General features: G+C 40.6%; 1 protein-coding gene across 4 annotated transcripts in view; it reads left to right on the top strand.

Annotated features, from left to right (window-relative positions):
• The window catches only part of C22H18orf25 (chromosome 22 C18orf25 homolog), an 85084-nt gene that overhangs the window by 25473 nt on the left and 39413 nt on the right, over window positions 1-20198 (top strand). For all 4 annotated transcript variants that reach the window (XM_006075279.4, XM_006075278.4, XM_006075280.4 and 1 more), the window contains exon 2: window positions 14342-15124. In XM_006075279.4, the coding sequence (XP_006075341.1) occupies window positions 14410-15124 (715 nt within the window). In that variant the 5' untranslated portion in view covers window positions 14342-14409. The remainder of the gene's footprint in view (window positions 1-14341; window positions 15125-20198) is intronic.

Raw genomic sequence — 20198 nt, 5'->3', positions numbered from 1 at the left:
GTTACAATCAGTCGTTTGTACAATCTTGTATTTTTAAAAAGATTTTCTTATTGCACACATGTTGGCATTCTTGATGTTGTCCCATAAATTTCTAAGGCTCTTTTCATTGTTCTTTAATTTTTTAATTCTAAAGATTGTATACTTTCTATTGAGCTCTCATTATGTTCCCTGATTCTTTTTCTTCCGTCTTGAATCGGCTGTTGTGAATTTTTCCTTTTAAATGGGCAAAATGTCCATTTAGTTCTTCTTTTATTGATTTCTGTCTTTTTATTGAGATTCTTTACTTGTGGAATCATTGTTACCATATGTTCCTGTAATTTAAAAAATTGTGGCTTTGCTTGGCTTTCTTCGCTGTGAGCAGGCTTTCTCGAGTTGCAGCTCTCTCTTTGGGGGCTGCTCTTGGTTGCAGTGCATGGGCTCATTGCAGCGACTTCTCTCGTTGTGGAGCATGGGCTCTGGGTGCATGGGCTTCAGTACTTATGGCACATGGGCTTAGTTGCCCTGAAACATGTGGGATTTTCCCAGACCAGGGTTTGAACCCTTATCTCCTGCATTGGCAGGCAAATCCTTAACCCTGAACCACCAGGGAAGCCCACTTTCCTGTAATTTTTAAAGCATATTTTTCTTCAGTTCTTTGAACATATTTCAAATAACTCTTTTGAAGTCTTTGTCTGCTAAGCCCAACATCTGAGGAAACTCTTTTTTCTAGTGACTTTTTTTTTTTTTTTTGGCCCCACCTTGTGGCGTGCAGGATCTCAGTTCCCCAAGGGATCCAGCCTGAGCCCCTGGCAGTAAAAGTGCCAAGTCCTGACCACTGGACCACCAGGGAATTCCCTCTAGTGACTTTTTATCTCCTGTGAATGGAGCATATTTCCTGCTTCTTTGGAAGTCTCTTAATTTTTTGTTGAAAACTGGACATTTTAGATAATACTTTAGCAACTTTGGGTTTTGATTATTTTTCCCTTTGAAAACACGGCTGTTTCTTCCTTTAGCTAACTGGGTAAATTTGTGAAATGTTTCTCTCCTGCAGTGTGTTGTTGCTTACGTCTCTGCTTTTTCTTTTCTTCCTGTTTAAAATTTTAAGCCTGGTTGCTCGTATCCTTTCTAGTGTAGCTTATTGGCCAGTCTGCTTAGACAGAGTTGTGCTCAAACACCTCATTCCAGGAAGGATTTTTGTTCTTTGTTGATGGACCTGTATGTGGATAGGGGAACACATTTTAAAGTTCAGGCCATTTTCAAGTCTGCCTGGGCTTTTACTTTCTGTTGGACCCTTTGGCATCTTCTCTGCATTATCACGCAGCCTCAGCCAAGAATATGCTGAACCTCATTTGTGACTGTATCCCTAGGTTAGTAGAACCTGTGACTGCCCTGATTTCTTGCTGCTGAGATTGCAGTTGCACCTACAGTGCCCCGGCATAGGTGTGGCCATCCACTCCAGACTGAAGGAGGCCCCTTTGTTAGTGCAAGCTGGCAGGTCCTCAGGGCATGCCCCTATCTGTAAGGCAGAACCTACTGAGCTAGAGGTGGGGGGGAAGCAGGGGCAGCCTCAGGCAAGACAGATTTTCACTATTCTTAATCAGAATTTTGCAGGTTTTCAAGCATCAGCACATTTGTGTATGCTTTTGACTGATTTCCAGAGCACTGAAATTGGCTGCTTCTGTCAATTTTGTCTTGCTTTATAGTTTCATTTTGGGGAGAAGATTTGCTGACCATCCCCACCCCCACTTGCCCATGGGCTTCCCTTATAGCTCGGTTGGTCTCCATGAGGAGACCCCGGTTCAATTCCTGGGTTGGGAAGATCCCCTGGAGAAGGGAAAGGCTACCCACTCCAGTATTCTGGCCTGGAGAATTCCATATATAGTCCATGGGGTCGCAAAGAGTCTAAGACGACTCAGCAACTTTCATTTTTGCTTGCCCACAGCCAGAGGTCTTGCCCTGATGATACTTAGGAACCCTGTGTACTCATAATCCATCACATCTCTCTCACCCACAAGTAACAACTGACTTGACATTTTGGTAACCATTTCCTTGTTTTTTAAAACACAACTAGGTGCTTTCCTGGTAGCTCAGTGGTAAAGAATCAGTCTGCCAATGCAGGAGATGCAGGTTCTATCCCTGGTTTGGGAAGATCCCCTAGAGAAGGAAATGGCTATCCACTCCACTATTCCTGCCTGGAAAATCCCATGATCAGAGGTGCCTGGCGGGCTACAGTCCATAGAGTTGTAAAAGAGTCAGACATGACCGAGTGACTGAACAACAACAGCTGCACATCTGTCTATCCATGTGTGACGTGTCTTTTCAGTTTGTCCAGTTTTGCACTTTATAAACATGGGATTATAGTGTAGGGTTTGTTTTCTTTTTTTTTGTTTCAGTTCAATCAGTCACGTCCAACTCTTTGCGAACCCATGGACTGTAGCATACCAGGCTTCACTGTCTCCTGAAGTTTGCTCAGACTCATGTCCATTGAGTCAGAGATGAGTCATCCACTTATCTCATACTCTGTTGCCCCTTCTCCTCCTGGCCTCAATCATTCCCAATATCAGGGTCTTTTCCAACAAGTTGGCTCTTCACATCACGTGGTCAAAGCATTGGAGTTTCAGCTTCAGCATCCGTGCTTCCAATGAATATTTAGGACTGATTTCCTTTAGGATTGATTGGTTTGATCTTGCAGTCCAAGCGACTCTCAAGAGTCTTCTGCACCATGGTATGAGAGGATCAGTTCTTCAGTGCTCAGCCATCTTTATGGTCCAGCTCTCACATCGATACATCACTACTGGAAAAACCATAGCTTTGACTAGATGTACCTTTGTTGGCAGAGTGATATCTTTGCTTTTTAATATTGTGTCTAGATTCGTCATAGGTTTTCTTCTAAGGAGCAGTTGTCTTTTTTGTGGCTGTAGTCACCTTTTGCAGTGATTTTGGAACCCAAGAAAATAAAATCTGCTACTGTTTCCAGTTTTTCTCCATCTATTTGTCATGAAGTGATGGGACCAGATGCCATAATCTTAGTGTTTTGAATGTTGAATTTTAAGCCAGCCTTTTCATTTTCCTCTTTGACCTTCATCAAGAGCTTCTTTAGTTCCTCTTCACTTTCTGCCATTAAAATGGTATCATGTAGTATCTGAGATTATTGATATTTTTCCCAGCAGTCTTGATTCCAGCTTGTGTTTCATTCAGCCCAGCATTTCACATGATGTACTCTGCATAGACGTTAAATAAGGAGGGTGACAATATACAGCCTTGATGCACTCATTTCCTAATTTTGAACCAGTCTGTTCTATGTCCAGTTCTAACTGTTTCTTCTTGACCTGTGTACAGGTTTCTCAGGAGGCAGATAAGGTGATCTGATATTCCCATCTCTTTAAAGAATTTTACACAGTTTGTTGTGATCCACATAGTCAAAGGCTTTAGTGCAGTCAGTGAAGCAGATGTAGATGTTTTTCTGGAATTCCCTTGCTTTTTTTATGATTCAGCTGATGTTGGTAATTTGATCTCTGGTTCCTCTGCCTTTTTAAAATCCAGTTTGGTGCATATATATGGAATTTAGAAAGATGGTAACAATAACCCTGTGTACGAGACAGCAAAAGAGACACTGATGTATAGAACAGTCTGATGGACTCTGTGGGAGAGGGAGAGGGTGGGAAGATTTGGGAGAATGGCATTGAAACATGTGTAATATCATGTATGAAACGAGTCGCCAGTCCAGGTTCGATGCACGACACTGGATGCTTGGGGCTGGTGCACTGGGACGACCCAGAGGGGAGGGTATGGGGAGGGAGGAGGGAGGAGGGTTCAGGATGGGGAACACAGGTATACCTGTGGCGGATTCATTTCAATATTTGGCAAAACTAATACAATATTGTAAAGTTTAAAAATAAAATTAAAACTAAAAAAACAAAAAAAAAAATCCAGTTGGACCATATGGAAGTTCTTGGTTCATGTACTGCTGAAGCCTAGCTTGAAGGGTTTTGAGCATTACCTTGCTAACATGTGAAATGAGTGCAATTGTGCAGTAGTTTGAACATTCTTTGACATTGCCCTTTTTTGGGATTGGAATGAAAACTAACCTTTTCCAGTCCTGTGGCGACTGCTGAGTTTTCCAAATTCGGTGGCATATTGAGTGCAGCACTTTCACAGCATCATCTTTTAGTATTTGAAATGCTCAACTGGAATTCCATTACTTCCACTAGCTTTATTTGTAATATTGCTTCCTAAGGTCCAGTTGACTTGACACTCCATGATATCTGGCTCTAGGTGAGTGACCACAGCTTCGTGGTTATCCGAGTCGTTAAGACCTTTTTTGTACAGTTCTTCTTGCCCCCTCTTCTTAATCTCTTCTGCTTCTGTTAGGTCCTTACTGTTTCTGTCCTTTTTGGTACCCATCTTTGCCTCAGATGTTCCCTTGGTATCTCTAATTTTCTTGAAGAGATCTCTTCTTTCCCATTCTATTAATTTTCCATTGTTCACTCAAGAAGGCTTTCTTATCTCTCCTTGCTCTTCTTTAGACTGCATTCAGATGGGTATATCTTTCCCTTTCTCCTTTGTCTTTCACTTCTCTTCTTTTCTCCTTCTCTTTGTAAGTCCTCCTCATACGGCCATTTTGCCTTTTTTGCATTTCTTCTTGGGGATGGTTTTGGTCACCCCCTCCTGTACAATGTCATGAACCTCTCTGTCCATAGTTCTTCAGGTACTCTATCAGATGTAATCCTTTGAATCTATTTGTCACTTCCACTGTATAATCATAAATGATTTGATTTAGGTCATACCTGAATGGCCTGGTGGTTTTTCCTACTTTATTCAATTTAAATCTGAATTTTGTGATAAAGAGTTCATGATCTGAGCCACAGTCAGCTCCAGGTCTTGTTTTTGCTGACTGTATAAAGCTTTTCCATCTTTGGCTGCAAAGAATATAATCATCTGATCTCAGTATTGACCATCTGGCAGTGTCCGTTTGTAGAGTCGTCTCTTGTGTTGTTGAAGAGTGCGTTTGCTATGACCAGTGCGTTCTCTTGGCAAAATTCTGTTAGCCTTTGCCTTGCTTCATTTTGTACTCCAAGGCCAAACTTACCTGTTACTCTAGGTATCTCTTGACTTCCTACTTTTGCATTCCCGTCCCCTGTGATGAAAAGGACATCTCTTTGGTGTTAGTTCTAGAAGGTCTTGTAGGTCTTCATGGAACCGTTAACTTCATCTTCTCCGGCATCAGTGGTTGGGACATAGAGTTGGATTACTGTGATGTTGAATGCTTTGCCTTGGAAACGAACCAAGATCATTCTGTCATTTTTGATATTGCAGCCAAGGACTGCATTTTGGACTGTTTTGTTGACTGAGAGCTACTCCATTTCTTCTAAGGGTTTCTTGCCTACAGTAATAGATATAATGGTCTTCTAAATTAAATTTGCCCATTCCTGTCCATTTCACTGATTCCTAAAATGTCAGTGTTCACTCTTGCCATCTCCTGTTTGACCAGTTCCATTTTACCTTGATTCATGGACCTAACTTGTGGCTTGTGGCTCAGCTGGTAAAGAATCCGCCAGCAATGTGGGAGACCTGGGTTCGGTCCCTGGGTTGGAAAGATCCCCTGGAGAAGGGAAAGGCTACCCACTCCAGTATTCTGACCTGGAGAATTTCATGAACTATATAGTCCATGGGGTCGCAATGAGTTGGACACGACTGAGCAAATTTCAGTTAACCTAACCTAACTAATGGACCTAACATTCCAGGTTCCTATGCAGTATTATTCTTTACAGCATCGGACTTTACTTACAAGTGGCCGTAGTTTCTGCTTTGGCTCAGCCTCTTCATTCTTTCTGGAGCTATTTCTCTGCTCTTCTCCAGTAGCATATTGGGTACCTTGTGACCTGGGGGATTCATCTTTCAGTGTTGTGTCTTTTTGCCTTTTCATACTGTTCATGATAGAAACTGTGGCTTCTCTTGTGGGACTCTGGCTCTAGGCGTGAGGGCCCTAGGGCCCTCTACCTTCTGATACTAATAGAAATCTGGCTTTCCCCGGAGGGGAAGGCACTGCTTCACCTTGTAAGGGGTGGTTGTGTTTTTTCTCTTTTAGCCCTTATCCTCTGGTCTGGAGAAGGAGGGTAGATGATCTACTTGTTCCTCATTGCCACTTTTCAAATGATTTTTCTCTTTCATTTATCCCTATACTGCTGTGTTCTTTTAGCCACTGACTCCTTTATATTGAAATGATTTTTGTTCCTTGATTAGTGTCATTTTGTCCATTATTACTTTTGTCTTAATTCTTGGCCACTTCAGGATACACATGGATGAGTCTTCTGACACTATCCACTCAGTTCCCATAATGGTTTTGTTTTCTACCCTACTTCAGCCACTTGTATCCAGTTATCCATAGTCATACTATAACCTGTGTTTCTTGAACTGTCTGTTGTATTTTTATTCCCATTCCATCATTGGTGGATTTGGGGGGTAAAATATTCAAAATCAGATACTAGAAAATTAAAATGCTGTTTGTTTGTCATGACAATATCAAATTGCTATAAGTCTCTGATCAGTTATTGGTAATTTCTACAGTTCCCTCATTGCAGACAGTCATTCAGGGATAGCACTTTGAGTAGCACCGTTGCGGGATAGTGAGGTGCGAGAGGATGGTTATGTCCCAGGTCTCATGTGAGTCCATGGGTTGGCCGCCCAGTGTGGGTTCTTGGCTTTGATGCAGGAAAGAATTCAAGAGTGAGCCATAGTAAAGAGAAGATTTATGAGTGTGGGCCATCTCAGAAGGCAAGAGAGGCAGGCACCAGGGTATGGGGTTGTAAGATTTTATAGGGGTGGGTAATTTCATAGGCTAATGAGTGGGAAGAGTATTGTAGCCATTTTGGGAAAGGGGTGGGCATTTCCAGGAATTGGGCACCTTTTGTGGTAAGCCTTGGAACTGTCACGGCGCCTGTGGGTGTGTCATCTGTCGTGCTGATGTGTTACGGTGAGTGTATACTGAGGGTTCCGCTTTCCTGGGGACTCAGTGGTAAAGAGTCCACCTGCTGATGCAGGAGTTGTGGGTTTGATCCCTGGGTCATGAAGATCCTTTGAAGAAGGAAATGGCAACCCACTCCAGTATTTTTGCCTGGGAAATCCCCATGGACAGAGGAGCTCGGGCAGCCTGCAGTCCATGTGTGTGTGCGCAGTCGTGTCCTACTCTTTGCGACCCCGTGAACTGTAGCCTGCCAGACTCCTCTGTCCGTGGAATTTTGCAGGCAGAAATACTGGAGTGGGTTACCCTTTCCTACTCCAGGAGATGTTCTTGACTCAGGGATCAAACCCACCTCTCTTGAGTCCCCTGCTTTGGCAAACAGATTCTTCACAGCTGCGCCACTACATCTTGGACCTAGTTAGTTCTAATCAGTTTATGTCATGTCCTTGGGCTGTGCCATTGTCTTAAAGTTGCTCAGTCGTGTTTGACTCTTTGCGACCCCATGGACTATATGGTCCATGGAATTCTCCAGGCCAGAATACTGGAGTGGGTAGCCTTTCCCTTCTCCAGGAGATTTTCCCAACCCAAGGATTGAACCTAGGTCTCCCACATTGCAGGCAGATTCTTTACCAGCTGAGCCACTGTCTCAGCACTGTTTTAGGTCTTGTTGCATGCATGCATGCTATGTCACTTCAGTCATTTCTGACTCTGTGCGACCCTATGGACAGCAGCCCACCAGGCTCCTCTGTGCGCGGGATTCTCTAGGCAAGAATGCTGGAGTGGGTTGCCACTTCCTTCTCCAATCTCACGACCCTTCTGTAATCTCAATTTCATTCAGTGTTTTTGGACTAACACCTTCCGTCTTTCCAGTTCAGTGTATACCCTTACTCCATTGGGATGTCCATTCTGTAGGTTCACTGCATTTCACTACCCTATACTTTCTTAATGTTAGAACGTTAAAATCATAACATTTTACACAGTCTTGCTTTTTCTTGAGTTGTTTTACTTGCTTGGTGAAAGTACAGTTCTGGTTAAATCCAACTTCTCCCTCTGCGTTTAGACTTACACAGTTGAACTTGAAAGGAGAAGACACATCATGTGTACCTTGGAACTTTCATGGTGCTTTAAATTCATGGTTTCAGCCCGTGAAGTGGGTCCTTACTGTCTGGAGATCATATGCTGTACTCCCCTAGTTTCTGGACTCTCTCACTGCTGTTTCACCCCAGTCCTGTGATCAGCCTCCCCACCACCTTGTTTCATCCTTACTAACCACCTTGCTTTCAACTTCCTAGAGAAGTTTGCAGTCAGAAGAAAAGTTCCACAGATTCCCATTATGTTTGTTTTTGAGCCATGCAAGACTAGAATGACACTTTTTGTTTTGATCATAATTTTTGCCTTGTGTTCTCTTTTGCTTGTTAATCATAGGGACAATCAGCTGGTGGGGGTGGTTATTTAATTTGCTGTTAATATATGGGGGATGGACATTAAACAGTGACACAGTTAGTTAACTACAGTTAAGCAAAGTGTCCTGAAGAATGATCAGTATATAATATGTGTATGTACCAGGGATCCTATTAGTCTGTAAGGTGCCCATGGCTATCCCCAAGGAAGCAGTATTTATTCTGATAAGGTGTAAAGAGTACCCAGCAAGAGGTAAGGCACAGAATGAGTGGGAAAGGCCAGCAATCTAAAAAAAAACTGTTTTTGTGACCTTCTCTCTAGGCTGAAGAGACCTAGGGTGTGAGTGGCCCAAGATGAAACTGGAGATATGAATAGAGGGTTTTTTTGTCTTTTTGACAGAGGTTTTGAGTAGGGAAGAACAATCACATTTTAGCTTGTTTGTGTTAATGGTTTCTAGAAAATGAGTATTGTGAATTCTCTTTCACGCTATGTAAATCATTGTACTTAGCAGTTTTATTTTGTCAGATTTTCTGTAGCATGTGTTAAACCCTTTTCCATTTTTCACAAACCCCCAAACCTGCTTTCTTTTTCACCTTGTATTATGCTTTGCTGAGGTCTGTTATAATACAAACTCCCTCCAGATTTTCCTAGTAGCCTCGTTTACTTGTTTTTTAAAAAAGATCTGTTTATTTTTGGCTGTGATGGGTCTTCGTTGCTGTGCGAGGGCTTTCTCTTGTTGCCGTGAGCAGCGGGGCTCCTCTAGCATGTGGGCTTCTTTTGGCGGTGGCTCCTCCTGCTGTGGAGCGTGGGCCCTAGATTGTGTGGGCTTTAGTAGTCTTGCCTCTCGGGCTCCAGAGCACTGACCCCGTAGTTGTGGCACATGGGGCTAGTTGCTCTGCGGCATGTGGGATCCTCGTGGACCAGGGATCAAATCTGTGTACCTTGCATTGGCTGGCGGACTCCCAACCACTAGACCACCAAGGAAGCCCCTTATTCACGCTGATGCTTATCACTTCACTGTCTGCTCAGAGCAGACCTTTCCATGCTTTAACTTTTCCACCTGTCCTCATCTTCTTTTGTCTTACTTTCTTAATTAGTACAAGACTAATAAAATGCTACATTTTCGTTGTCCAAAATTGACAGCTAGGTTTTGAAATTGCATACAGTTCTTTTAAAGGGGGAGAGAAAAGCATCAGCAAAGCTCAGGTTGCCTTTAAATTCTCTCTCCTCTCGGTTATCTCTCCCTCCTTCCCACCCCATCTTGCCACCCCAACCTTACAGTATATTTTAAAAATATTTATAGAAAGTATGTGAAATATAAAAAAAGTAAAAACTTTCCCGTATAAGCATGTCAAATTTGCCTTGTATAGATACTGTTCTGCCTGCTGTATGAAAAATAGGTTGGTGGGTAGGAACAAGACTGAATACACAGTCAAGAGTTGATTGTCAATCATCCCATTGAAAAATAAATGGTAGTGGTTGTGTTTAGAGTGGTTAACAGTGGAGACAGAGAGTAGTGGACAAACTAGTAATCTGAGGATGTAGGGTTGATAGAAATTCGTGAGTGATGGGATGCAGTGAATAAAGGAGAGGCACTGTCGAGGATAACCCTCAGGTTTTGACATAAGCAGCTGAGATAGTAGTAGTGCTGTTAACTGAGCTGGGGAAGGCTAGAGAAGGAGCAGAGTAGGGTAGTAAAGAGATGGATTACGGTGAACTGATTCTCTTTGAATCTTAAGTGTCAAGTGGATGCTTGAGAAGACTGGAATAGAGTTCAGAGAAAGTCTAAGATGGAAAAACAAGATTATGAGTGGAAACTGAGTGGAGGGTAGCTCACTTTGGTGGGCGGGAAGAAGACCAGCCCCGGGGCTAATGACTGCTAATGGATGCGGTAGAGGAGGTTAACCTTACAAAGCAGGCCAGGAAAGAGCAGCCAGAAGTAAGATAGGGAAACCTGAAGCCAAAGAAGCACAGTTTCAGGAGAAGAGAGTGGTGAGGCGTAGAATGCTGCTTAGACATTAGGTTATTTCTGTGTCAGATTCAGAGATATGGGGGTCATTCATGATCTTGGGAAGAACTGTTACTGGTTTGATAGAAGCAGATGTCAGGTGAGATTTGGTTGGAGAGGGAATGTGAGAGGTAAGAAAATAGAGGAAAAAGTCTGGACAGCTCTGTTAATAGTTGGATGTGAAAGAAGAGAAGAGTCCCTGGAGGAGGAGATGGGAGATGTGAGGTTGAAGTGATAGGCAGAAGTAGATTACTTATTTTTTTAATGAATGAGTGAGTGAATGAATGAACGGATGGTCTAGTTGAGTGTGAGAGGTTGATAAGTGCCAAGGAATAATCATAATGTAAGGTTCTAGAGAGATGAGAGGGGATAGGTTGTAAAACGGAGAAGGCAATGGCAACCCACTCCAGTACTCTTGCCTGGAAAATCCCATGGACGGAGGGGCCTGGTAGGCTGCAGTCCATGGGGTCGCTAGGAGTCGGACACGACTGAGCAACCTCACTTTCACTTTTCACTTTCATGCATTGGAGAAGGAAATGGCAACCCACTCCAGTGTTCTTGCCTGGAGAATCCCAGGGACGGAGAGCCTGGTGGGCTGCCGTCTATGGGGTCGCACAGAGTTGGATACGACTGAAGCGACTTAGCAGCAGCAGGTTGTAATAACATTTACAGTGTATACATATATACATATACACAGAAGGGGATTGATTACCTTTAGATTGGAGGGAAGAATAGCATGGGGGTGGGAATGCTGTTCTAATAGGATAAATGCTAATTGTTGTGGATTTCATACTTGAATGTACATTCACTGAAAAACCCTCTGAACATTAAACTAGAGGGTTGAGAGTCTTTTATCTCAAAGATGCAACTCCCATTTGATAATTTTATCATTTCTACTGCCAGCTACATTTGACTGCCTCTACCAGGAAAATCCCACTCCCCCCCCCCCCCCCCCCCCCGATTGAAAACCATATATGCAGTAAATAATCTGTTTGGGAGGATTAATATATGCATATGACATCTTTTCCCCTGGTGTTTTGGATAGTTCATCTTTATTCCACTGCAGAGAATTTTGTTAGAGTTTTTATTTCTACTTTGTTTTACTTTTTTCCTTGTTTTATGAATTACAACCAAATTCCACTATGGAGAGAACTTCTAATAGAATTAACTGACTAAATTTGACCTAAATAGTAATTGGTGTCCTGAGCAGAAAAAACACCAGTCCTTTTTTCCTTCAGAAGACTTTCAGTAGACTTTTATGTTAGAATGGAGTTTTGAGTAGAGTTGTATGGGATACAAAATTCAAGAGGTACAAAACTCTTGGATAGTAAAAAGTCTTTGACTCCTGTGCCTCAGTCACTCGCTTTCCTTGCCAGCGCAGCTGGTGTTACTCTCTTTACAGTCCTTCCAGAGATTTCTGTGCATGTACAGACAAACTCATATAATTTTGTTCATTTTACACTAATGGTATAATGTATCTTTTTTCATTTAATGTTATGTATTAGAAAGTGCTCATATTAGTGTATAGAGAATTTTTTTTATCCTTTTTGGCCACATCGTATGGGCATACCATGATGTCCTATTTATGGTTGATGCCAGTGTTTGTGATTAATATGGACATATTTAAGTGGTTTCGCTTGCAATACTGGTTGCTTTTTTAGGAAACAGAAGCCACTGTAAAGATCAATACTTAAAATTTAAGGAACTTGAAAGGTTGATGTGTCATATTGAAAGACATTGATAATTGTTATGTTTTCTTACAAGGAGAAACAGTCTATATTTATTTGTGCTATCCACATAATTTATTTACTTGAAGAAGCAAGAGTTTTAAAGATCATTTTAACAGATTTATTTTTCATTTTAGTGTCTTTTCTGATATTTAAGAAGAATTTTATTCTAGAGTATATAACTTTATAATCTGCAGAAGAGTCAACTCTCATGTTTATTCAGTTAGAAAACCTTGTATTATTCCTCTTACCGGAGGATATTGCATATCTATAAATATTTTATTTCTTGGTTTGTTTGTTTTTCTCTTTTCTGTCGGCATGCTTCATTCAGGACGCTGGCAGTTTGTTGATTTAACTTTTACTCCCTCTGTTGGCTTTCAGTGGTGTTACATTCCTTTTGGAGTGGTGTTTGCAATGACGTTTATGCTATTTTTCTTTCAGCTCAAAAATTAATTATGATACAAATATATTTATACTTTTTTGTTTTGGTTGTGGCATATGGGATCTTGGTTTCCCAACTAGGGATCGAACCTGGGCCCCCTGCAGTGGGAATGTGTGGAGTCTTAACCACTGAACTGCCAGGGAAGTCCCATGGGATTTTTAATTTATAAATGTTTCCAGTGGTCATGAATGTTCTGATTTTCGTGAATGTGTAAGGCCTGTTTTCTTTATTTCCTTGACTGTGCTGGGTCTTTGCTGCTTGGACTGTCTAGGTGTGGCGAGCTGGGGCTACTCTAGTTGCAGTGTGTAGGCTTCTCGCCATGGTGGCTTCTCTTGTTGCAGAGCACGGGCTCTAGGGCCTGTGGGTTCCAGTAGTTGCAGCTCCTGGGCTCTAAAGCCCAGGCTCAGTAGTTGTGGTGCTTTGGGCTTAGTTACTCCGTAGCACGTGGGATCTTCCTGGATCGGGAGTTGAACCCATGTCTCCTGTATTGGTAGGTGGATTCTTTACCAGGGAAACCTCAGAATGCCCGTGTTGTCAGCAGCTACGAACAGGACCTGAGCGGGGAGAAAAGTAACAGATAGTAGAACATTTATGTTTATATGTTTATAGTAAGCAAAAAGTAGACTTGTCATATTAGATCAATGAAAGGGTTTTTCAGTTATCTTCCTGCTGCTGTCTGCCACATAGTGAACTATCGAGGAACTCGACAGAATGACGGAATGGAGATGTCGTATTGTACCTTTACTAGCACCATGTAGCTTAATGTTTGTGTCTCTCTGTGACTTGTGGGACATTATGATAATTGCCTTCTTTAACATCAGTTGTTCAGGGTGACATACTACTTGCCTTATACATTGTTAGCATTCTCTTAAAAACTACCAGTTAATGAACTTCGTGCTGTATTGGTCACAGCTCTCGTGGTTAAAGATTATGTCCTGTTTCTCTTATGAGTAAGTGGAGTTGTAGCACACACAGTGGGGGAGAGATATTAGGTTCTAAAGTTAGCATAGGAGGTGGATAATGTGTGTGTAGGGTGTTTTCTTTTAAACCCTTTAAGTCATTCTTAAAATAGAGAGTATTAGGTTTTCTGGATTCACAAAGTAGTTTATCTGTATTTAGTGGCTATTGTTTATGAAACAAAACATAGGTTAAAACACTAGACTCGGTGTTTGATGAAGGTTTGATGTGAAAGGTTTATGGGAACTAGGAAGAACAGATGAAACAACAGATTCAGGTTTTTCGGCTTAATGCCTGTCTAGAGCAGCTCCTATTGAGCAAAATGGCAGACAGCTTTGATCACATAATTATTTTTGTTCACTTGTCAGATGCACGTAATTGATGGGTTTTTTCCCTTTAACGAAGGTGTGCATTTGATGTCACTCCCCTGTAGCTTGCTCCCTTGCTTCTTTTCTTTGAAGGTTGGAACATAAAAGTAATCATTCCAGTTAACTTGTTCTAGATCAATTTTTTTGAAGCATTTATATTAGTTAAAAATGTGTGCTACCTATATCAAAGTTTTGAGGATCCTTTTTTTGAACACTTTAAATAAAGTTTTTAAGTTGAGAATACTTATTTGGTTGCTTGCTGGCCTTGCAAGTTGAGTAATAGAAGATTAATATTGTGCCATTTTTAGTAGCCATGTATGCCAGTATTTGGTTGCATTAAGTCCTTTGAATTTGACTTGTTCTAGCAATTAATAGATACATATATTTTAAAGGCCCATATGATGGCTACTTTCACTATCCACTTAGAAAGGTAGGAATGTTATGTTGATTCAGTGATCTGCCATTTCTGTTTATTGATTTTTGTGTGTTTTTGTACAGGTTGGTTTCCTGTTACATCTTTGACATAGTTTCCTAGACTGCTCCATGAATTAACTTGAAAATCTGAAATGAAGATGGAGGAGGCAGTGGGAAAAGTTGAAGAACTCATTGAGTCTGAAGTGCCACCAAAAACATCTGAACAAGAGACAGCTAAGGAGGAAGATGGATCTGTGGAACTGGAATCTCAAGTTCCAAAAGATGGTGTGGTGGATTCTACAGTTCTCTCTTCAATGCCCTGCTTGTTGATGGAACTGAGAAGGGACTCTTCTGAGTCTCAGTTAGCATCCACAGAGAGTGACAAGCCGACAACTGGCCGAGTTTACGAGAGTGATTCCTCTAACCACTGCATGCTTTCCCCTTCCTCTAGCGGCCACCTGGCCGATTCAGATACATTGTCTTCTGCAGAGGAGAATGAACCCTCCCAGGCAGAAACAGCGGTAGAAGGAGACCCTTCCGGAGTGTCTGGTGCCACAGTTGGGCGTAAGTCTCGCCGGTCACGATCTGAAAGTGAAACATCCACCATGGCTGCCAAGAAAAACCGGCAATCCAGTGATAAACAGAATGGCCGAGTTGCCAAGGTTAAAGGTCATCGGAGCCAAAAGCACAAGGAGAGAATCAGGCTACTGAGGCAGAAACGGGAGGCTGCTGCACGGAAGAAATATAACCTGTTGCAGGACAGTAGTACCAGTGATAGTGACCTGACTTGTGACTCAAGCACGAGCTCATCAGATGATGATGAAGAGGTTTCAGGGAGCAGCAAGACAATCACTGCAGAGATACCAGGTAGAGGATGTTTTTTAAACTGACTGTAGAGCACCTCATGGCATTTCTCAGCTCTTGGGCTCAGTTAGATGAGTGACACTTGAAAAAAATCCAGGAGACCTGCAGCTCTATGTAAATTGAAGACTGCAGTGTGTTAACAAGACACGCCAATTTGAAAATCTGTTCTGAGGTTTCTAGTGCACTTTAGCACATCAGCTCGAAAAAAAAAAAATTTAATGATAGGGACAAGATTATTTTTAAAGAATGGAATTTCTCACAAGTCTCTTTCTCTGTAACCCACTACCTGAACTCCCATCATTGCCTTTCTAGCACTGCTTAGATCTAATATTCACTGTTCAGTGTTATTACCAAGTACATATTCCTCAGGAACAGGCACCTTGCTTTATTATATAGCCACTGCACTCAAGCTGATGGTGTCTGAAATAACATGTTCTATCTTTTGTTAAAGGTTTCTAATAACTGTTCCTGCTAAAACAGTAGTTTTATGTATTCCCCTTCTCCCTCATTCAGTGCATGATTAGCTCGTTGTCACTTGCATTTGAAAAGAATGTTTTTTGCAAAATTTCCCCCTTAACACCCCCAAGTTTAAAAAGTTCAGTAGAAATCCACTGTTCCAGCTCTCATTGATATGAGTCTGTAATTTATTACATGTTTGACATAATCTGCTTTCTCTATATTACTTCGTCTGATACTGTGTACTATGAAGGCAGTCTTGAGATTTTCTAGTGGAAGAAAAATGAGATCTGAACTATCCTTAATTGGGTGAATTCTCATTGTTGAAGAGACTTTCGATTAGGAACATTCTGTAAAGTAGTCAGCATGTAATAGATCATGGCAGTGTTATTTGTTGCTATGGTAAAGAGGGGGAAGTTTTGGTTTTCAAAGTTTTATGGGTGACTTTTTTCCTCCTAGTTTTTTGAAAGGTTTCTGATTCTATACATCAGCATATTGCTGATATACGAAGAATATTTCAAGAAAAATCATATTGGTTAATTAAATCTATAACTAACCAAACTTACAGAAACTCAGTAACAAGAACGATTTTATAGGTATTCAACTTACAATAAAAGTATCATTCATATAGTATATTAAATGTGTTCCTAACACTTGTCGGACATGCTTACTGTTTTAATATCTATTGAATTCCTTTGGTAGTTCCCTGTGTTATAATTACTGGGAGAGAGGGTTTAATTGAAGCCCATCAGTTGACTGCATGAGAGAAGCAGACATTAGGGTTGTTTTAAGGCAGGTATATTTAAATTTTATATTTAGTGTTTTAAGGAAAGCCTATTAACAACTATACAGTCGTTTATGCATTCTTAGGTCCTGTACTAATCTACTACTCATGATCATAATGGATCTCTTGATACAGTGCTTAATTCCACTCACTAAACAGATTTTTATGTAACTGCCCAATGCTTCTTTGTCTTTTTATGGAAACGGAGAAGGTGGGTGAGCAAAAATTCTCTTTGAAGATAGACCCCATTGTAGAGATAGCATGAGAAATACCTTCAAGGACGTTCTCCCTGTTGGGCTTATATAGATTAGGTGTGCTTTGTTCATGTTTTCCAAACCCCTCTGCTAATTGACTACCTTGACCAGTATCTAAAACTTGTAAAATGCCAGTCATCTATTTCTTGTCTGTTCTGAATTGTATACCAACCAAAACACCAAAGTAAATTATCTGTATCTATAATTTAGTTTGTTTTGAAAATATGTAGAGTTTTCAAACTATGTCGAGTAATCATGGAGAACCAAATGGTAGGTAAGGTGCAGGGCCACTCTATGATTATCTGGGCTGCAGACCACAGTTTCTGAAGATGCTGTACGCATGAGCAGCTATGAATGGTCTTTCCTAGAATTATGCAAAGTGACAAAGATAGAACAGCTTAAGTTTAAATATTAGGAAGTTCATTTCAACTATCCACATTGTTATCCCTGAAAAATTTTGACATTGGCCTTTTCTGTTGTCATAATTATGTGTACCTCATTTTCTTGAGTCACATTATAACTTTGGGGCAGGAGGGATACACTCTGCTCTAATTGCAAGGCAGTTGCTGAAAAGTCACATAGATTGTAAAGGTAGGATAAATTGTGAACTGACTTGAAACATGAGTACAGCACCGTGGACATTCAGGTGAACTTAAACTGGACATGTCTAACAATGAATCTCTTGGGATCTGGAATTTGAATGCAGCAATTTATACAGAATGGAAACGAAGAGGGAGAATAAAAACTGATATTCTTGCTTTACACTTTCATTAAGATGCAAATAATTTTAGTAGTTCAGAAGTGCTTTATAAACTTTGTTTGGCAGCAGTTTAAACACTGAAGGAATTATGCTAAATGTTAACTTATGCCAAACAATTTAACAATTAATGCATTTTCTTTTAAAGAGTGAAAATAATGTTGCCTGGTGATGCATAATAATTGAGTTTGATATTTGGATCACAGATGTTTACAAAGTGGTTTTGTTGTCTTAGCATTTAGCTGACAGGCAGCTTTTTATCCACACTAGGTCATTCTCTCCTTGAAGTTTTTGAAACTATTGATATATTTCTCTTTTAAGAATCTGGAAGTATCATATCAAGATAACTTTGGCAGTTCTTTCATTTGGGGGATTTAGAGATGAGCAAAAACAGAGTGTTTCATAGTGGATATTAATGTGAAAATAGTGTGTGGTGGTTTTGAGTATTCAAGGTTTTTATTGAGTATCTCATTTATAGATGATCTTTTTATATTATTAATCATTCTTTGCAGTTTTATTATTGGAGCGTTACTTCTTCACGGGTTGAGAGAGACATCAGTTTTTCTGTAAAATCACTTTGAAACTAGATATATAAAGTCTGCTCTCGCAGGGAATTTTTGTTTTTTGTTTTGTTTTGGCTGTGCCACATGGCTTGTGGGATTTTAGTTCCTTGATCAGAGATTGAATGCAAATCTTTGGCATTGAAAGGATGGAGTCCTAACCACTGGATGGCTGTGGAACTCCCCCAGGAAATTTTTATTTTAGTGAATGTGAATAACAGACATCAGACTTCAATTCAAAAATTCTCTGAACAGAGCAGCTTATGTGCATCATTGAGGGTGGGCAGCAGAGAAAAGTTTTACCAGTGACATGTTTTTCATAAATATTTAGTATATAAGAAACCTCACGGTAGCTTCATCTTGTGTGTGTGTGCTCAGTTGGTCACTTGTGTCTGACTCTTTGCGACCCCGTGGACTGTAGCCCACCAGACTCTTCTGTCCATGGTGTTTTCCAGGCAAGAATACTGGAGTGGGTTGCCATTTCCTACTCCAGGGGATCTTCCCAACCCGGGGATCAAACCCATGTCTTCTATGTCTCCTAAGTTGTCAGGCAGATTCCTTACCATTGTGCCACCTGGAAAGCCTGTAGCTTCCTCTTACCTTGGCTATAATGACCTATTTTTGTGTAGTTTAGTAGTGCACCATGTAAGTGACCACTCGGACTGAGGCTCAAAAATAGTATCCATCTTGGTAGATAAGGGTCAGTTGGTTTGCATTTAGAAAATCTAATTGGTCTATTTTGGAGAATGTCAGGCTGTAGAGGACACCTAAGATCATCTGAGTCCTTAATCCTTTGTGGTCAGGCTGGAGCAGCTCAGCCCTCCTGAAGCTAGGATCTCAGCATTCACAACTCACCACAATTATTTATACAATGAAATCCCTCATGATTAGCTATAGTTTTACCTTACAGTTTTTCCTATGTAGAGACTTATTGTGTCTGATCATTTAACTCTTGGAAATGAAAAAAATATTTCTTTAAGTAGTAAATCCTTCGTAGAAAAATTTGAAAATAGAAAAATGTGAAGTCTAAGATTAAAATCCTGTTTCTGTTAACATTTAAGAGTATCACCTTCTATAATAACAGAATTGATCATACTATGTGTACTTTTCTTTCCCTTTAATATTGCATTTTGGACATTTAACCAAAACACAATAGTCTCCCTAAAACCATGTGTGGATTTTGAATAATTTATCTAACTATAAAATAACTTCCCGAATGTTGGCCCTTTGAGCTGTTTTTAGCTTTTGCTGTTATGAAGTAGGGTATGAACACTTTTAAGTCTCTCAACACATACTGCCAAACTACTCTTTAAGACTTTATTGAGTTTATTTTATCCAGGAGCTTAAGTGTTGGTTGCATTATTTTCTCTCTTTTGAGTGTTTATGAAAAGGTTGCTGGTTTGATGAAAGAATTGTATCTTGGCATTAATTTGTATTTCTTTGATCACTAATGAAGTTGAAAAATCATACTGGCCATTTGTATTCTTTTGGTAAACAATCTATTCATGTTCTTTGCACATTTTCCTCTTGCTACACTTTTGTTTAAAATTGATTTGTAAGGGTTTGTGACCTACTGAGGGTTGAATTACTTGAAAAATTTTATTATTAATTTAAGCTGTAGGGACTTGCAGTGGAAGATGAGATCCCAAACCCAGGTTGGGAATCCTGTAACCTGTTTCCTGTTTGAATATGAGGTGACTGAAAGCCCCATGGCCATAATTTAAAATCTGATTGTATTTTGGCAGCTGTTTAGGAGACTCATTAAATACATTGATAACAAAAGACCAAGACTGTGTAATCAGGTGAAAACTGCCTGAAAGCAGTGATTAGTAAATGCAAACAAAGAACGTAGTATCTGTGCAGTTTTCAGTCTGGCTGTGTGTTAGAATCACTTGAGTGGGGAGCACTTAAAACTACGATGCCCAGGCTCCATTCCAGACTTGTTAAATCAGAATCTCTGGCTCTGACTCAGGCATCAGCATTTTCTCCCCAGCTTTTTGGAAACATAATTGACATACGACATTGTGTAAATTTAAGGTATATACGGTATTGATTTAATAAATGTCAGTTCAGTTCAGTCTCTCAGTCTTGTCCGACTCTTTGTGACCCCATGGACTGCAGCACTCCAGGCTTCCTTGTACATCATCAACTCCCCAAGCTTGCTCAGACTTAGGTCCATTGAGTCAGTGATGCCATTCAACCATCTCATTCTCTGTTGTCCCCTTCTCCTAAATGTATATATTGTGAAATTTATTAGCATAGGGTT

Source organism: Bubalus bubalis, chromosome 22 (genome assembly GCF_019923935.1).
Source record: "Bubalus bubalis isolate 160015118507 breed Murrah chromosome 22, NDDB_SH_1, whole genome shotgun sequence".
NCBI classification, from domain to species: domain Eukaryota; kingdom Metazoa; phylum Chordata; class Mammalia; order Artiodactyla; family Bovidae; genus Bubalus; species Bubalus bubalis.
The sequence above is the reverse complement of the archived record's forward strand: the minus strand, read 5'-3'. Positions and strand labels throughout refer to the sequence as shown.